This window comes from Eutrema salsugineum, unplaced genomic scaffold (genome assembly GCF_000478725.1).
Source record: "Eutrema salsugineum unplaced genomic scaffold, Eutsalg1_0 scaffold_20, whole genome shotgun sequence".
NCBI classification, from domain to species: Eukaryota; Viridiplantae; Streptophyta; class Magnoliopsida; order Brassicales; family Brassicaceae; genus Eutrema; species Eutrema salsugineum.
This window is the reverse complement of record NW_006256828.1, coordinates 1,961,304-1,981,155: the sequence shown is the minus strand read 5'-3', so window position 1 is coordinate 1,981,155 and position 19,852 is coordinate 1,961,304. Positions and strand designations below refer to the sequence as shown.

General features: G+C 34.5%; 4 protein-coding genes across 5 annotated transcripts; all 4 read right to left on the bottom strand.

Annotated features, from left to right (window-relative positions):
- Positions 1–4,993: 4,993 nt before the first annotated feature.
- On the bottom strand, positions 4,994–6,998 carry LOC18016141 (transcription factor bHLH71). Its single transcript, XM_006398301.2, has 3 exons — positions 6,629–6,998; positions 5,862–6,323; positions 4,994–5,361 (listed from the first exon to the last, which is right to left on the bottom strand). The coding sequence occupies exons 1-3, from the start codon at positions 6,980–6,982 to the stop codon at positions 5,203–5,205; spliced, it is 975 nt and encodes a 324-aa protein (XP_006398364.1). The 5' UTR covers positions 6,983–6,998; the 3' UTR covers positions 4,994–5,202.
- Positions 6,999–9,907: 2,909 nt separating this feature from the next.
- On the bottom strand, positions 9,908–12,293 carry LOC18016140 (pentatricopeptide repeat-containing protein At5g46680). Of its 2 annotated transcripts, none has more exons than XM_006398300.2 (2): positions 10,770–12,293; positions 9,908–10,277 (listed from the first exon to the last, which is right to left on the bottom strand). In XM_006398300.2, exons 1-2 carry the CDS (start codon positions 12,171–12,173, stop codon positions 10,257–10,259), a joined length of 1,425 nt encoding a protein of 474 aa, XP_006398363.2. In that variant the 5' UTR covers positions 12,174–12,293; the 3' UTR covers positions 9,908–10,256. The 2 variants fall into 2 exon arrangements, with proteins under 2 accessions (XP_006398363.2, XP_024011038.1); XM_024155270.1 differs by having other exon boundaries at positions 9,996–10,277; positions 10,718–12,293.
- A 1,593-nt stretch (positions 12,294–13,886) lies between these two features.
- On the bottom strand, positions 13,887–14,819 carry LOC18016139 (RING-H2 finger protein ATL30). Its single transcript, XM_006398299.2, has one exon. The coding sequence runs from the start codon at positions 14,817–14,819 to the stop codon at positions 13,935–13,937; it is 885 nt and encodes a 294-aa protein (XP_006398362.1). The 3' UTR covers positions 13,887–13,934.
- A 2,158-nt stretch (positions 14,820–16,977) lies between these two features.
- On the bottom strand, positions 16,978–19,066 carry LOC18016138 (AT-hook motif nuclear-localized protein 8). The gene is made up of 5 exons (XM_006398298.2): positions 18,349–19,066; positions 18,182–18,234; positions 17,881–18,012; positions 17,631–17,792; positions 16,978–17,519 (listed from the first exon to the last, which is right to left on the bottom strand). The coding sequence occupies exons 1-5, from the start codon at positions 18,887–18,889 to the stop codon at positions 17,229–17,231; spliced, it is 1,179 nt and encodes a 392-aa protein (XP_006398361.1). The 5' UTR covers positions 18,890–19,066; the 3' UTR covers positions 16,978–17,228.
- Between the last annotated feature and the right edge of the window lie 786 nt (positions 19,067–19,852).

Here is a 19,852-nt window from a genome sequence, read left to right as displayed (position 1 = left end):
AAACCTCAGCCAGGTTATGATCTGTTTTAATTGACATCATCTTAGCTGCCAACGATAATTTAGACAAGCCTTCTCTACATCCTTCGTAGATTGGCTGATTAGCATTGTCTAACAAATCATAAAATTGTTTGGCATCTACATTAGGTTCCTCAACAGCATTACCCGTATGCGTTTCATGAAATGCATCAGTCACCATTTCGTGTATCCTATCATGATCTACACTTTGGTCATATTGATACTGATTAGGCTGATGACCATAATTCGATTCATCAATATCAACATGACTTTGATAATTACTACTACTACCAGCATTCCCATGAGTATTGCTGCCATATCCTTCTCCATGTAGATATCAAACAAAATATTGCGGCATAAACCCTCTATTTAATAAATGCGTCCACACGGTTTTGGTTAGTGTATACCTCGTATTCTTGCATTTCAAACAAGGACAAAACATCTTCCCACTATCTTTCGTTCTCTCCATATTTGTAGCCTGATACATAAATATTTCTAACCCGTTCTTGAACTCTTCTGTCAACGCCCCATCTGAATCTTTACGCATATACATCCAACTTCTTAGCTCGTATATAGACATCTTGAAAATAAACTCAAAATACTATCTCTTTTTATTGATTAGACAATAAAGAAGGTGGTCTCTTGTGTCACGTCTAGCCACGTGAATGAAGTAAATTAACCTTATAATATTATTACTTCTTTGATTCAAAGTAATATAACTCTTAATTCGGGTTTTCAGCAATGGACAACCCAATATATAAGGATTTACAACACTATACTAAAATTTAAGAGACCTACAATGGGTCTCCAAGATGAAGATGCTCTTATGTTTGAATGATGATGTGTTGTGATTGAATGAAGGAATGAAGATCTATTTATAGGAAAATTTCGGGCTTTACAACGCTTTTACGACGACTTTTTACGACGGTTTTACATTCAACAATAATATTACGACGAGTTTACGACGATTTTGCGATAAAATTTTTCATCTACAATTGTTAGGTAAACATGTTTTAAATGTTTTTCACCTAACTCCTTTTTCGACGTACAATCATCGTAACATGTACATCGAAATGTAGTCGTCGTATATTCGTCGTAATTTTGCGACGAATTTACGACGATTTTACATTTACTAGCAAATCTCTCGTTATCGATGTATAATCATCGTAATTCGTCGTAAATTGTACGTCGAGTTTACGACGATTTTTATATACGACGGTTTTACGACGGTTTTAAAATTACGACGGTTGTACGTAAAATCGTTGTAAACTTGCGATGATTTGAAAACCGTCGTAATGGACTGTTGGAAAACGATTGTTTTCTTGTAATGTTTGTTTTATTGTCTCTCTCTCTCAAGTTATCAAATGTTATTAGGTCGGAACTTAGGAGATATGGCACTGCGATTCCTCATGATGTTTTCAGGAGTAGGATGCGTGATAGTTTCTCTCTACTTCAAACTCTATCTAACGTGGATCCCCACAGCCAATTCCGCAGCAGTGTTTGCCTTAATAAGTTTTGCGATTTCTGACATTTTTGTTTTGTTTCTCTTTATCTATCTCTCTCTATATATCAAGTTAAGTAACTAAAGACTTGACTTTGTTGATTTCTACAGGAAAGCTCGTGTTGTTGTTAGGGGAGAAGACGCAATAGAGAAGGCGCTGAAACTTAGTGGACGTGATGTGGGAGGATGGAATATTGAAGTTACCCTGGTCACGCCGCCAATGAGAATGCCAGTGGTTGGCGGCGAGACCAGTGTACCCTACACGTCCTTCTCTACTTACCCACATGGTACATAGTAGTTTTGATTCCTTTATTTTGCTGTTTTTTTTTTGTCTATTCCTTGTAACAAAGTGAAACCTCTCTCTCTCACTGATTCGTGGTTTCATTTTAGGTAATTTACCTGAGATGGCCAGCAAAGCTCTCTTTCTCTCTCTTGTGGAAGATGAAGAATAATAAGACTCCTAATACGGAGTAGACGCAAGCTCTTTTTTTTTTTTTTTTGGTTCTGGAATGTTAAAACTAAGCTCACGAATCCTTCCATCTGCCTTCATTATATATAACTTAAGTATGATGTTTTTGTCTGGATTTTAAATGTTAAGCTCAATAATCATTATCTGCCTTCATTACTACCCAATATAGTGTATATATGGTTCGGTTGATTAGCATTTTTCATTAAAGTCATCATATCCTATTCATTATCCCATATCTGATGATCGACAGCTGAGTTTATGGAAAAATGACTGTAATCAAATCAATTTTATTTACATAGGGAACAAGTACTGGATCCTAATGCTTGCTTTTGCACCTAAGTTCATAAATGGAGCTAATAGAACTTGCATGGCGTTTAAAGCAAAACACAAAACATAACTACGGTGCCACGTAAGTTATAATATATCAAACTAACATTTCCCACCTTCCATTATTTAAATATGAAGTTAATACAACGATTAAATATTGACATAATATTCATATTAGCAAATTCAATTCCAATAATTAAATAAGTGAAAGAAAAAAGTCTTGGATTCTTAGACTTTTTGAGTCTTTGAATAGGTAAACGTTTTGTTACCATAATAGGAATGATATGACCTCCTTCACACTCGGTTTTTCCATCTTTCATGAAAGGTTTAGAGTTTGACTTCTCCTTAGTGTCTGCCCCTGATTTTCCTTCTAGAGCTGTTGTCATGACATTGCAGAATTTCTTTGGATTATCTTCCACCCTTCCTGGCAAAACTCCTGCTTGTCTTTTCATTGAATCTGCAGTTTGGCCTAATTGTAGTTCCAACTTCTTGACATGGGTTGCAAGAGATTCAAACTTCCCATTCAAGTCATTGTAAATACAATCTATCCTCACTCCCATCTCTTTAAACGACTTCTCATTTCTCTGAGATATCTGCATCACGTTTAGTTCAAGCGATTTCATCTGGTTGCTTATTTGGGAGAGAATTGCTTCTAATGAGCTGGTATGCGCTTGTTGAGGATTGAAAGATGATCTTTGTTAGAAATTTCTTCTTCCATAGTTCCCGTTTTGGAACTTGGTTGGAAAATTCTTTAGTTGCTGCAGATAGGGCTGGTCCTGGGGGTTCTCAGCTCCTTGACTTTGGTATTAAAGGTTGTTGAAGTTGGCATTCCTAAAATTATGGTTGAAAACTGGAGTGAATCGGCTCTGATATGTCCCTTGTGCTCCAACGAAATTCACTTCCTCTTCTTGAGCATATGTGCCATTATCTTTATACCCTCCATCTTCTTCATTACATACAGCAGAATCACAAGCATGTATATTCCTATTTTGAGATTTAAGAAGTTGAGTTACCATGCTTTTTAGCTCAACAATCTCCTTTGACTCATGACTGATGATGGTTTTCTTTGATCTGTTAATAATCAAGGTTGTTGTTGTTATTGGCTACAGCTAGATTTTCGATGAGTGCTCTCCTTTGTGTTATATTTACTCTTAATATACATTTGTCGTTGTAATCTAAAGTTGGTGTAAAATTGATAACCTCAATCTATGACTCCTAATCTCTAAAATGTGTAACTAAAAAAACGTGAATTTTTTTTAGGAAAAAAAATTTAATAGCCAAGAATAAAATATTTACTTATTAATTATTTTGATACTTGATTCGTTGCCAATATTTTGAGTGTTAGACATTTTGAAAATTTTAAATATATAAACAATAAATTTGTAATAATAAATAATCAAGTTTACTCGCATATAGTATCTTCAATATTATTTAAATATTCATTGTATTGTTTTCTAATTTTCTACCTAAAATAACTCAGCATTATATGTATTATGTGATTGTAATTTTTATTATTCTCATTTATTTTGAAATATATTTAACTTTGATTATTTATGATAACTGCTTTAAAAAGGTACACCAATTTGCTTCGAAAATTATCTACTGACCAAAAATAAATTATATCTTATTTAGTTAGTTTCCACATTTTATGTTATAAATTGATTTGATTGTTTTTCTACAATATTTGGTAGATATTTTTTAATATAAAATACTTGCAGAATACATAGAATACATATAGAAATACATGCAGAATACATGGAACACAAATAGAAATACATTTAAAATGCTAGCTAATTTTTCTATAAGATTCTCAACATATCCTAAGAGCGGATAGGTGGTTGGTCCGCACGCATGTGTGGGCGAACCACCTAGACGCACTTTGAACAATTTAAATGTGTTAAAAAATACTTGCATCAATATAAATGTGAACCAAAATTTATTAATTTATTATTTTTCTTGAAATACTATCTATATTTTATTATATATTCTTAATATTTATTAAAATTAAAAGAATTACAAAGATTTCATAAACTTATACTATTTAAAATATCTAAATTAATTTGGTAAAAATTGGTACGAAATCAAAAAATAGTTTATGTGATTGTTGTAAAATGCCAAAACAACAACCCACTGCAAATATAACGTACGTGAGGTAATGAGAGAACCAATCAAATCTAAGTATTATATGTGATTGAGTGATAGATTTCTCGACGTCCAGAGACTAAGTTTTAACAAACATTTTATGTTTGTACATGTGTGATGATCAACCATTTAAGATCATTAGTATATGATAGTCATTACAATAAACATACTAATCAACCCATATAAATATTAAGTATATAAAATTTTTTTCGTAATATCAATCTTGCGTGCGGGCCAATATCCTGGTATAACTTATATTGATATTATTAATTTTTTTGGTTTATATTTTACAAAACTATAAAGTAGAACAAATAAATGTAATTTGTTGTCATGGTAATTTGTGCTGGGGTTAGTGCATATCAGAATTTTAAATTTGACAACTCTCCTTAAAATATCATATTTTTAGTCCTTGAAATTCTATACAAACACTTATTAAGATATTTAGTTTACTATTAGTGTCCAATACAGAGAGCCTAGCTGAAAATTATGATGATTGATAAATAAGAATCCAATTCGATTTGAAGAATTCAAATCCTCACAAGTATGCTAATTTTATAATTCATTAGAAAATACAAAAAAGGTAGAAATCAACTAATATAGGCATATAGCTATCATTATCCACATGGATTCACATTTAGCCTTTACAGTGACTCAGAAAAGAACCTAGGAAAAAAAAAATTAACTTTCTTTTTATTTTGAAAGAAAAAAAAAACTTAAGGATGTGCTTCTGATAAAAAAAAAAGTGTCCTTAAAGAGAATGAGTGGCATTTGTGTGATTTAAAGGGAAATCAAAGGGTAATTCTGATATTGATGAGCAACACAAATGCTCCTCTTCAATGATACTTAGCATGTGATGGACTGCTCCTGCAATGTCATCTACTGAACTTAGCTGGCAACTCTCTTCCACCTTTAAAAATCCAATAAAAATATGATGTAAAACAGTTATAACCCTAGGAAATTAACATTCTGTGAATTCGGAAATAAAAAGAAATTAAATAATTATGATTCATTTTGCAATAATTTTGAACCTCTTCTCAAGAAATTGGTAAGAAAAGAAAAATAAGAAAAGTGACTCCGGCAAGTATGGTAATAAATGTTAGACCAAATCTAGTTAAGAGTTCATTGACATTCCTTTTCTATGCCCTGTCCCTTGGACCGTACATAATCTACCGTCTAGCTCTAATTTTGTAACATTTATTCTAAAATATATATTATTTGATTATATAATAAATCCGTCTACTCCGGTTTAGCTTCAGGCATAGAGTAGAGTTTATATGATAATGATAAGAGTTCGATTACCCTAGTGCAGCTGCTGATAGAGTAAACAGCATACAATGTCCAATGGTAATAACCTTATTCAATCCGGTTTAGTCCGGTTTAGATGATATATAGGGTTTTAATTATTACCTTAGTGCTGATGGAGTATATAGCAAAAGTTTCCAATGTTGTGACACTGAGGTGAAGCACGGAGAGGGAGAGTGATTGTAGAGCAGCCACCAGCTTCGAAAGCTGCGGTGGCCCGGCGGTGGTCACCGCGGTCCACCGGAAACCGTTTCTTCTTGACAAGATTCTGATGTTAGCATGAGTTTCGATTAGAGTCACTTCGAGATCTTCCATAGCGGTTTTCACCGAGCTTGTTGAGCCGTTCATATTCTCCTGGCTCGGATCGTACGAGTAAAGAAAGAACTGTGACAGCGAGGAAGGTTGATGGGGAATCTCCGGATCGCCGTTAGTGTCTTGACTTGTTGAAGAAGTAACCGTCTGGTTTAGTTTAGCCTTTTGAAGCTTTTGAGCTTCAAGAGATAGTAATTGATGTTCAAGTTCTTTGATGAAATCTATGGCTCCACCAACTATTGAAGCTTGGTCGCCCTTTAATGAAAAAACCCACAACAAAGAATGAACATATAAGTAAATATATAAAAACCAAAAATGAAATTTTAACCTTTTTAAAGAAATGGTCATGAAAAGAGGATCAACGAAACTCAAATCGAAATCTTAAACATCTTTTTGAAGTTTTTTTTAATAGTGAAAATTGAAACCCAATCAAAATTTTTATTTTAAAGAGAAAAACTCACAATCAATATTTTATAACTTTGATTGTTCATAAAATTGAAACCCTAGTTGAAGTTGTAAACTTTTCTATAAGAATAAAGAATTATCCATTAAAATTGAACCTTTTGAGCAAAAGGTTGAGGCATGAGAGATCTTAAGACAGAGAGATGTTGATTCATTTGTCTTCTCCGATTTCTCTCTACGGCGATGTGAGTCATTCGTTGATTCTCAGCTTCTTCTTCGTTTTTGCAAACCCTAGGCTTCCTCCTCCTCCGCTTCTTCCCTCTGCTAGCTGGTGGTGGCTGCCGCGAGGACGGTTCTTGGTGGGATATCGCCGGAATTGTGTTCTTGGAGATGATGATATCATTTTCCGGCGATGGCTCGAGATCGACGAGAGACTTGAATGGGGTTGGTGAAAGAGTCTCAGAGAGTAAAAAGTTTAAGAGACCGTTTGATGATAAAGCTTCTAGTGTCATTTCTCTTTACGACGTACTCATTGAATTGCTAAGTATCGTTGAGTTATATAGCAACATTCCAAATCCTTAGTATTTTTGTTATAAAAAATAAATAAATATAGAGTTGTGGGCGAAAACGACATATTCAGAAAAATAAATGAAAATGATTATAAAATATGACAAATGTTGAAGCTCTGAGTTTTCTGAGTGTGTACATGTGCCATTATTTGATTTTGATTTTGATCGGTACTATCATGGAGTGTAATTCTGAAGAAAGCAACTATGAAAATTGCTGAACGACATAATCTTTTTTCTTTGTTCTACCATTGAATTTTGTAAAATTTTGACTAAACATGCATATATATGTTTTGTAGTTTATAAAAAAAGAACATGACAATCACATAATAGAAGGAAGAAGAGAAATGGAGTTGTAATGGCACGTGAGATGGGTCAGACAGTCTAAGGTCTTGTTCTTTTCTCGAAGTCGTGGACCATCACTTATTTTTTTTTTTCACTTAATTACCCCTTTTACTACCTAAAAGCCTCTAAACATTTTACATTTTTAAAATGTGAACAAAAAAACACTTTTTATAACGTATTTCAGCCCCAAAGGCAACACTAATACATTAATCTTTTGAATATTATCAGTACAAATGCAAATAAGCAAATATCTAGTATTATATTCGATTAAAAAAAGAATCTCAATGATCTAAAGAGAGACTAAATTCCAAGTCTTTGAATCAAGAAGAAAACAAATGGGACCAAACCGGTTCGGTATTTGGCATGAGTGGACCGTGGGGACCGGACAGTAGCTTACACATATAGTGACAAATGAGTGCTGGAAGAAAGCAAAATTTTACATTGAAATCTTTTTATTTGTTTCTTCGATTGCATCTAAAATCTATTTCGTGGGCTAAATATAACATATCCACAAGATTTTTTTCTTTGTATGATATTGGGAAAAGTGAGTAATTATTATTGCAATTGTATGCTTATAATTAAAAAAGGACTGTCCCTATTTCAACAGTCAGATTTGTTTGCACATTAGAAGGACCAGAAGAAGCTATGAAGGTATAAAACACAGCCCGTGATTAAAAAAAATTCTTATATTTAATTTTCTTTAAATTACTTGTAAGTTTAACCATCTGCCCTTTCTGTTTTCTTATGATAGAAATTGTCAGAGTCAAAAACAAAAACAAAAAACGTTAACTTTCACAAATTAGACAGCTCCATACACAAAATCTATCAAATATTTTAAATAATAGAAACAAACCCACACTGTAAATTCTAATTGATAAAGCATACAAAAACAAATTAACAAGAGAATAAAGTAATCATTAGCAACAATGACCTCCATTCCAAATCAAGAAAAATATATCTTAAGTTTCAAGAATTTGACAATATATCAAAAGAAAATCTACTTAGATAGCGGTCTATTTAAGAGTTTCTAGAATTACTAATTCAATTTCATCTAAAAAGGTGATTTATACTTTTAAATAAAATGTGGTATTATTAACGACTAACCTCAAACAGGAAAAATTATGGCCAAAATTTCCAAAGTTTATCAGCAAAAAAAATCCACAACACTTCTCTTGTGGCCTATACATTGGGGGTTTTGGGTTTCAGATTATCGGTTTTAGAAAAACAAATCCGAACTAAATGATTTTTTATTTTTTTTGGTTTGAAAAGTTTCGGCTCAGTTCAGAATCGATTTAGATTCGGTTCGGTTTAAATGAATATTCATTTGGGTTTGGTTCGATTGATTCGGTACAATTTATTTGCAACCGTTGGGGGTTAAGATAAAACTCGGCTGTCCCGAATTCGAGCTTGGTTTGGGTTTGCTTCGGTATAATACTTTTGTAATTGTTCGGGTCAAAACAAATTAGGTTCGGTGTTGGTTTAAGAAATTTTGATTCGGTTCGATTTGTTTGATTATATTCAGTTTTAAACCTTTTTTGGATAATCGGGTCTACTAAACGTCTAAGCCTAATCTCACAATTTATAATCACTATGTAAATTTCACATGAATACACACCTAATAAAACTAGAATCTCTTCATGCGAAAACGGCCAATTACCCTATGAATTGTATGTCTTCTGAAAGTCCATACACGAACTATTGAACCATGCCTATAGCTACATGTCACAGCCAATCACTCACACTCGACCAACTGATCTACATAAATTTTTTAATAGAAACTATCTAATAAAATTTATATAGACACTTTATTGTCGTTTTTTAAGGAGAGGATCGATCCTGTGGCATGTTCTTTGCGCTTCCAGGGATCCTGATTCTTCTTCAGCGATAGATTCACAACAAGGCTAGAGATTTCATCTGTACTAGGTTGTATCTCGAAGCAATCATACTCTTTGCAAGAGCACGAATCCAAGGGAAACAAAGTGAAACTCTAGCTTTGTCTTTCGTGCGAATCATATTTCTCATCATAATCAAACCTTGCTCTGGATCGAAATTATCAGTGATATTAAGTTAGTTGTAGATCTGTTCCCTGGGAAGAATTCGCAGCGACGGAAGTTGAAGGAGGAGAGATTTGATTTCAGTTTTAGATGAAGAAGACGACATCGAAGAATAGGAGTTTTAGGGATTAAAAAAGAGTTTTAGTAATTATTTGATAGATAAAATAATAAAGTCTATGTAGCTCAATTGGTTGAAAGATAGATGGTTTGCTGTGATGTTGAAGGTTCAAACTCAGCCAAATGAATTTAATTTTTTATTTTATTTTTTAAGGTCACTAAAACGACATCGTTTTGATGGTTGAATTAAAAAAAAATCAGTTAAACCACATATCATAACAAACCGATATGCCATATGTCAGCCATGTCATTAAATATTGACGGAAAACTCACATTGTTTACAGTTTTGATAAAATTAATCATATTTTAATATTTCATGTAGCTATAAGCATGATTCAATAGTTCATGGGGAATTGGCCGTTTTCCCATCTCTTAATTTCATTGACAAGCAACAATGTCCGTTTGCTTCCAAGTTCCAATAATTTGACTTAAAAGATTCCTGTGAATGTTTTTACACTCAGCAAACGTGTCTACTCTTATCTGATTCGTTGCATCAACAAACAAACACGTGTTCATGTCTGTAAAATCTCTGAAAGCATCCATCTCTAAACTTGCAACAGATCTTTGTACTTGTGCATCTGTAGAGAGATTAATAGAAGTGTGTACCAATTTACGAAGTCCGAGAAAAAGAAAGACAAGAAAAACAAAGAGGACGAAGACCAGAAACTGTTGTTGTCAGATTTGTCCACGTCTAGATAGTAAACTCAGTCTTTATCTTTAGTCCTCTGCTCAAAAAAAAAAAAAAAAAAAATTCTTACTGGTTTCTGTTAAAAAACAGAGAAGCTCCAATAGTAAAAATAGTTCTATAGAAAAAGTCCAAACTTCAAAAATTAGCTTTTTTCACTGTGTTCAGAAGCAGCACATGAGTAACGTGGCTACATTTTGGGACCAGTGGTTCCAAAAATGGCGTCTTAGGTCATTTGTCTAAACTTACTTTGGACCCTTAAGGACTCTTTACCAAACTTTTAACAGAATGAAATGAACACAAAGAAGATACGTTTAAACCTGAAAATTACTGGAGCAAAATCACAATCTTGCTCTTTCATTCAATATCCTCAAAATCTAACTCATCTAAGTAAATTTACAAGCGACAGATTTCTCATCTCTATGCGATTAAATCCCAAGTTTTCCCACCAAGTTGCTCAATAGTGAAACAATAGCTAACCTCAAGTCATTGATGTTGTTGAAAAATGCGAAAGATACTTTCAATGTCTTACAGGATGCTTTAGTGCATGGCGCTTAATAGCAGCTTGGAGTTTGATATCCGTCTCCCTCGCCGCCTGGTTAGATACCGTAATCCGTAAACCAGACAACACTGCTCGTCTTGCTGATGATGGAATCTTCATTCCCATTTCGTAACAAGACAAGAGCACTTTCGAAGCGCATACTATCCGCCCATCTTTACATAGATTATGCACAACAGAAGTGCAAGCGTACTCATTTTTCACCGTCATCGACCTAAACAACATCAACGCACGGTCTACATGACCCGCTTTACACAACCCATCAATCAAACAGTTACAAGTGACGACACTTGGCTGCTCCCCTCTCTCTTCTATACAAGCCAAATGCTTCTCAGCTCCTCTCATATGCCCTAAGCTTAACAAACCATTGACTATGATCGTGTTCGTGTAGTCATCATGCTTCAATCCCTTCATCTCTATCTCCTCCAAAACATCATCCACTGCGTCCAAGTTCCCTTCTTTAAAGTAAAGATTCAACAACGTGTTGTACGAGACAATGTCTTGACTCCGTGTACCGCTTCTCACAAGCTCTACCATACACTCGTACGCCTCCTCTGCTCTTCCGGTTTTAATCAAAGCACTAACCACCGCACAATTCGCATACCCGTCAAATGTATACCCTTCTTCCTTCATCTTCAAGAAAAGCTCAAGCCCTTTCTCAATCCTCTTGGTCTTGAAATAAAGCTTAAGCATCGTCGTGTAAGTAACAGCATTCGGAGTGTAACCCGATTTCTTGAGCTCTCTCAGCATCCAATTCACGCAATTCATTCTTCTTGATTTACAAAGACCGTTGATGAGAATGTTATACGTCATGAGCTCTGGTTTAACCCGGCTCTTGAGCTGTTTAAAGAGCTCGATCGCATTATCCGTGTGACCGCTTTTGAAAAGCGCGTCGAGCAGGATGTTGAAAGTATCAACACCTGGAGACAGCCCGGCGCGATATACATCCTCGTTAAGTATCTGAAACGCATCTCCGTGTCTCCCGAGCTTGAAGTAGCAAGACATCAAAATGTTGTAACTCCATATGTCAGGAGATAAAAGTGATTGACGCATTTCGTCGAACAGTTGGTGGACACGATTCAGCAATAGGTGTTTTGCGGCTCCTGAGATCAACGAGTTGTATGTAACGATGTCGGGTTTGATTCCGGCTTCTCTCATCCGACGAGTTACGGCGTAAGCCTCGTCGATTCCGACGAAACGAGTGTACCCTTTGATTAACGTGTTGTAAGTGACGACATCGGGAAGAACACCTAATCGGATTCCGTCTATGATCAAGGACTCGACTTTCTCCAAGTTTCGGAATTTGCAGAGAGAATCAACACATATGTTCAATAGCTTCGTGGAGAATTTCGGGAATTTCATTAACTCACAAGCCATTTTTCTCCAAGAACACTAAATCAAATCGACATAGAAGGGATGGTGGAATATTTAGAGTTTTCAAGTGAGTAAGTAGCATTTGGAAACGTGATGATCACGAATTTTGACAGATAAGGTAGAAACTCGATAAAAAAAAAGAAAAAAAAAACAGGAATTCAAAAGCAGAGCTTGACGAAGAAGAAAACATATGAATATCCTAAAGCTGCGTCGTATTCAAGTTTCAATCACTTCCGCTTTTACAACACGGCGTCGTATATAACCAAAGTAGCATTTGGAAACGTGATGATCAAAAATATTTTTTGACAGATAGATTAGAAAAAAATAGGATCTTTTTATTTATTCTGTTAAAGATGATCATTTGGTGTTATATAGAAAATAAAATATCATCTTTAACAGAATAAATAAAAATAATTAATTAAAAATTAAATTTGAATAAAAAAATGACACATTATGTTTTTCTTTCTCATGCATAATCACACGATTAAAAATTAGTTCACACTAATCAGATTGAAGCAAGTTGCCGCACTCTTCAATTCATTCTCTCTGATTTCACCTATCGATTCCTTTAACGATTCACCGGAGGGTTCAAAACATTTTTTTCCCAAATTTTTTAGATTTTTTAAAAGGAGAATAACACAAAGAAACGTGCAAAAAAGGAAAGACAACAAAAACACATACCTTGAAGCGTAAACTTTTTTGGAATCTGCAAATGATTGTCTGTCATCAATGAAGTCGAGGAAGTGATGGATTTCATCGTATTCGTGAGCATCATCTCTTTCCCCCTCTTGCTGATTTGATACCATTTGAAGATTAACGAGTTGCAATTGTATGGCCATCACACCATTATTGCTCTTGATCTCATTACAGCTCTCGTTTTGATTGTTGAATCCACTGTTATGACAAGGAAATCCATTCTGACCCAACCCATTCTTATTAGCCTCACCACAACTATAAGTGTAAGAGGTGTTGTTGGGTTTCAGAAATGGTCAAAGGACTAAAGAATGATGTATTTGGATTATTGTTAATGGGAAGTCTCATTCCTAAGTCGAGCTGTGATGTAATATCCTCTTGTTTTTCACCAATGAATGATCATTCTGTGTTATATAGAAAAAGATGATCATTCTTTGTTATATAGTAAGGTATGTGTTTTTTTTTTGTTTTTCTTTTTCTACACGTTTTTTTGTGTTATTCTCTTTACAAAAATCTAAAAATTGGGGAAAAAATGTTTTGAATCATATTTTTTAGTAATTGCAGCTCTGGTGAATCATTAAAAGAACCGATAGGTGAAATCAGAAAGAACGAGTTGAGGAGTGTGGCAATTTGCTTCAATTTGACTAGTGTGAACGATTTTTGATCGTGTGATTATGCATAAGAGGGAAAAACACAATATCATTTTTTTATTCAAAATTTAAATTTTAATTAATCGTTTTTATTTATTATGTTAAAGATGATATTTTGTTTCTATATAACACGGAATGAATCTTTAACTAATTTTGACAGATAAGTTAGAAACTCGAGGAAACAAAGAAAAGAAAAAATGAATTCAAAAGCAGAGCTTGACGAAGAAGAAAACATATGAATATCCTAAAGTGACGTCGTATTCAAGTTTCAATCACTTCCGCTTTTACAACACGGCGTCGTATATTAACCAAAGACAAGGCCGTTTTCATTTTTTTTAAACCAACATTTAAAAATCTCTATAATCCCAACTAACAAAACGAACTAATTTTAATAATTAAAAAAATTTGTAAAAAATCTTCACTAATTTTCTGAATCCAGTACAAGTGATTGACCAGAGACTTCACCAAACCGGCCTCCTCTGTTTCTCATAAGCTCACCAAAAGAAATACAACTCTCTGTTTGAGTATTGTTATTTCTTCTTGTAACCTTAATCTTAACATGATCCGGTAATCTCAAAGTATACCGATCTTCTTCCTCCGGTTTATTCCTCACTATCGAATGACCCGTCGTCTTCGATCTCGAGAATTTATCCGGTAAAGATTCAACCTTTCTCTCGTTGTTGTTACCACTACGAGTACTACTCTGTCTCGACAACAGAACCTCGTTCGACGATGTTGTCGTTTGATCTCGGTTATCGTCTCGACTCTCGTGTATGACTTCGATGATCAGCTCTTTGATGTTTTCAGGCGCGTTTGGATCTAGATTCCGGCGACAAACAGGGCATGTTTTGTTGGATTCGAGCCATCGATCGATGCATTCTTGGTGGAAAACATGGTAACACGTGGTTAAGAGACGGAGAAGGATGTGTTCTTCTTCGAATTCGAGAAGACAAATTGCGCATTCGAGCCCGTGTTTGTCTTCTCGGAGATCTTTGACTGATGAGAATGGAAATAACGGGAAGGATTGGATGATTCTTGGCTCTAAACCGGGGTTAGGTGGTGGTTGACCGGCGGTTTCTTGTTGTGATTGGATTTGGTTTTCTGGTGATCCGTTGCGGTAGTGGCGATTCCAAGCTTGTGTGAGACTGTGGAAGAAGTATTTGCAGAAATAGAGAGTGAAGAAACCTATGAAGAAGACGACGAGGAGGATCACGGTTAGGATTATGACGAGTGGTGGTTTATTGTAATGATGTAGTGGTTGAGACTGAAGTGTTATGTTTGGTTGGATCGGTTGTGCTATCGGCATTGAGTGTCGGAGATTGTTTATCTCCGCCGTAGAGAATTGAGAGGTTGAATGCTTTTTTGTTTCTCAATTCATATTTTGTTTTTGATTTTATTTTTTGATGAAATATGATAGATTTTGTGTATGGCGAGAATGTGAAAAAAAAAAAAAAAAAAAAAAAATGGTGAGAATGTGAGAGTGTGTGGGTGTGTGTGTGTAGGATTTGTTTACTTAATTTAGAAATGAGTTTTGTTAGTTGTGTGTGTGTGTGTGATTGCTTTAACTTGCATTGAACGAGTCTTTAGTGACAATGTGTTGATGATTAAACCACCACAATTAAGCTACTTAGTCTAAATACTGAAAAGTGCAGAAGGATTTGCTTAAAGTTGAAGTTATTTTTTTTTTAGACACAGATGTAATTTTGATTTGTAAAACTAAATTGCAGGATATTTTATAGAAATACATAAAAAAATCTAAAAACATATCAAATGTCATTGGTGACACAAACAAAAGAAATGCAATTTACATGGTGGGAAATAGAGGATAGAGTGAATTAAGTAAATGGTAAGTAACGGAGATTTATTTAGGAAATTATTGTTAGAATTGTAATTAAGGAAATAGCTAAAGAATGGTGAAAATATAACGTGTTTTTTTTTCTTTATCAAGCCTTAAAAATATATTAACTTAATTGGTATTCTCGAACATGGATATATATACCATGAGTATCATGCGTTAATAATTTCCAAGTGTTAAACCATCTTAATATCTTATGAAGGAGTATAGACACTATTTTACACTTGTACTAATTAAACTTCAAACATTATACATGCTAATTAATTTACTTATGAATACTATAAGACGCACGGACTTTAACTAAATTACAACTCCATGTTGAAGGTAGACAAAAAAACTGTTTTTTATTTTCGTTTAGCCAAAAAAAAATGTTGAGCGTAGAGGAAACAGCATTAGGTAAATTTCGGGTAGTTACATACTTGCAACTATTCGTGGTCTAGTGGTGAGAGCATGGGTCAGTGCTCTATCTTCCACTGATCGAGTTGTTGCACCACATCGACAAAACTGGATATCAGTAAATTAATTTAGTGATATTACTGTATATGCACAAATGAGGTATTCTAAAATACCTTTTTTCTGGTATTAATATAGTGTTTATTTTTTGTCTTATACAAAAGCCTCTTTTTGTTAACAGTTATCATCATCGCTCTCATTTTTTTTTTTTTTTATGTAGGAAAAATTAAACAAGGTGTTCAATCTATAAACTCGCAAGTTTAATCAATATAATCAGATGTACAAAGAAACAAGGTATTCAATTTGTAAGTAAGAGTTCTTAGTCTGGTTTCATTATGGTAGTTATATCAGATATTTTGGGTTTAGTCTTTTGTTGTTGGCTTGAATTGAAATTTAGTCGTTAGTAATAATCGTATAGATTTTCTTTAAATGTATATGTAAGATGTAACACAAATCAAATAAATTAAATCAAATCATATTTAGCAAACAAAAAAAATTAAACCAAATCATAGTTCACTATAACTAGGAGACAAAAAAAAAAAAAAAGATTTGGTAGTCATTAAGTCTCTGCGGGGTTAGCTGCAGTCGTCCATCTAGTCTCATTGGTCTGACCACATGTGAGTGATTTCACCAGACCAGAGTTCGAGTTTAGACGACTGCATCTGATGAGAAGATGATGATGATGATGATGAAGAAGTTATGTTTCACTATCACATTTGAGGTACTCTAAAGTACCTTTTTCTTTTTAATCGCATGGTTTGATGAGAAGCCACGTGCAACTTAACGACGGCCGATTAAGCTTCTCTCAATTGCCGCTTAGCGCCATGTAACGTGTCATCACATCAACGGTCATCACATCCAACGGCTGTGAGACCAAAGCTTAATTGCACCTTATGAGAGGTTGGCGACAAATCTAACGGCTGATATTCAAAGAAAAATCGATAGCGAAGACATGAACCCCAAACGTCGTTAATGATTAACATCGGCCTAATGTTTTTAAAAATAGTCTTAATAATGTATACTTGTATCATTTAATTCAGATAGTCTTAAAATTGAAAGAGGTAACAAGAAAAAGAGAGATTTTTATCACCATCACGTAAAAAGAAATAAAAAGAGTCACATAAAATTAACCAAAAAAAAAAAAAATTAACCGAGAAACTAAAGTAATCACTAAAAAGCAATGTAAAGACTAAAGACCATCCCCACAAAAAAAAACTAAAACCCCCTAATTTTAAGATCTCTCTATATGTAATTATTTATCTAAAAACAAAAACAAAAAAAGAAGCTAGTAGAAGCCTCAAGCTTGAAATCTTCTTTAGTTTGGCATAACCTTCACAAAAGAAACAAAAGATCAAATCCAGCCTAAACCAACCAAAACCGAAGCAGATTCTCTGCAGCAACTTCTGATTATTGACCATTACTCGGCCAAAGATTATGGTACATTTGCATCTGACGCAGTTGCTGTTGTTGCTGTTGAGCCACAGAGTTTCCATAAATCCCATTGTTATTGTCACGGTGCATCGAAGGAGAACCGCTTTCATTCTCATCTGATGACTCGCTTGATGGTCCTTGAGAGTTTGATCCAAAGTTCAACATATTAGCCGGTGCTGAAGCAGGTTCAGGATTCTGTCCCCGAGCATTGTTCCCGCTACTCTGTTTCGGTTTCTTTGCTTCTGCAACAAAGCTTCCCACTATGACCTGTATATTGGATCACATTGGGAATCAAATGAAACATAAAAGAAACCGATTTGGTGATTTTGTTTCTTCCCCTTAAGCAAATTAAACAAGAAAAGGTTGATGTTTTTGTACCTGCACTTGTGTTGCAGCTACTAGCGGACCAACTACACGGCCACCTAAAATCCGGCCCTCGGGTCCAGCCACAGCCACACTCAAGCTACCACTTCTGTTAACGGAACCATTTACTTCATAATTTAAGAAGGAGCCTGAGAGTGTAATGATTTCGAACCGTCCCTGCAAAAGAAGAACACATATACAAAATCTCAACACTAAAGACACAGATACATGCTTTAGCACTAAAGTGAAGAGCATGTTTTGGAACCTCGTAAGTATCACTTGCACCAGGATTAGAAGCTTGGCGAAGCGTCATAGTAGAAACTGCGCCACTTGCAGAGAGAATACAGATTGTTCGTGGCCCTTGATCCGAAAAAGCCATCACCTTCGACGCTATGTCCTGATTTAGCAAACACAAACAACATTACTCGCAAAAATCATTCTTCCATCTAATTCACTGAAAAACAAGATCTTTACTACTTCCTCCAAACTTTTTCTAAGTCACTAATCTTGAAGCATTGAAAGAGTTCCAGAATCAATCACATTTTGAGATAATTAAAACAACATACCTCTCCTGTCTTCACTTCAATCACATGAGGTGTAAAACCTACTCCTGCTGTTCCTGAAGCAAAATCCATCAAACCCATCAGATCAATTTGCATGTAATCAGAAACGAATGTGTGTTAAAGATTCGAACTTTAAGAGATGAGATTCAAGTTCTTGTTTTTTTTTTTACCTAAAGCATCAAGCTGTTTCTTGCTTGAGCCAGGAGGTCTTCCTCTGTTACGTTTAGCAGGTGGATCAGCAGAACTCGCATTTCCTCCACCGCCGCCGCTATCTCCGACGCCGTCACCGCCACCACCGTAGGAATTAGAAGCGGCGGCGAGAAGTGGAGACGTCGGAGCTAAACCTAACCCAATGCTACCATCAGGAGCATATTTCCTTGGCCTTCCTCGCTTCTTCTTCACTTGCTGCTGTTGAAGTTGCTGATTCTGATTCTGATCGATCCCAAACCGCATCGGCTGAGAAGAAGGCGATCCGTCGCCGAATCCAAGCGACTCGAGCGTTTTCTGATCCATTTGCTGTTGTTGTTGCTGAAGCGTTTGGTGTTGTTGCGGTGCGAGAGAGCCGAAAGGTAGACGGTGATGGATCGATTGAGATGTTGAGGTGGGACCCATTAGTGCGGCGGCGTTAGGGTTACGGTAATGAGGTATTAACATTCCCGGTGGTGGTTGAAGCTGTTGATGCGGCGGTTGTGGGATGTCTCTTGAATCCATTAGAGAGAGAGGGAAGAGGAAGAAGAAATCAAACTCAAAGATTGTTTCTTTCGGCCTAATTTTCGTAGACCCAGATTTCTGATTTCTTTTTTTATTTTTCTGTTTTGCGAATTCCGAGAAAATCGAGTCGAGAAATTGGCGAAGCTTTAAGGTAAAGCGTGTGAGCTAACAACTATCTCACACACACACAGAGTCCGAGAGAGAGAGAGAGAGGGACGAAGTTGTAGCGGAATTTGTAATTTTAATAGAAAAATATAAAATCTTAGTATTTAGGGTTTTCAGGAGATTTTCTGTGTTTGTTTTGTTACTTTAATTTAATTAATATTTAGATATTTAGAGTCCTAGAGACTGAAAGACTCTGATTGGGTATAATACTTCGAGCATTAAAAAAAAAATTATTTTAGAATCTCTTAATTAGATCGTGCTTTGGTTTTATTATCATCCAAAATATAGGAAAGGAAATTTGTCGTCATCCCTTGTTTTACTACGAATTTAATATAATTATTAAAATAATTAAGGATAAAAATATTTTAAGCTACATATCAAATTTGATAGTACTAAAATTTAATCTGCACTTTGTGCAGAGTAATATTTTTTAAAATATTTTTAAATTTAGTTTTAATTTTTTGGTTAAATTAAAATTAATGGTAAAAATTCTTTCATAAAAATATAAATAAAACAATTAGTGACAATTAGATAACATATATAAATATCACACAACCGATATTTATTTCTATATATATATCATCAAATAGAATTTTAAGCTAGTTTTGTTATGTGCTTTAATTATTAATAGGTTTTAAATGTAAAAGTGATATGATGTTAATATTATATATCCATAAAATAAGAATTTAATTGTGAATATTTTATCAAAGATCAAACTATCATTTTTAGTTAATAAATTATATAATATGTGTTAATAATAAATATATATAAATTGTTAAATTGGAAAAATTATTCTAT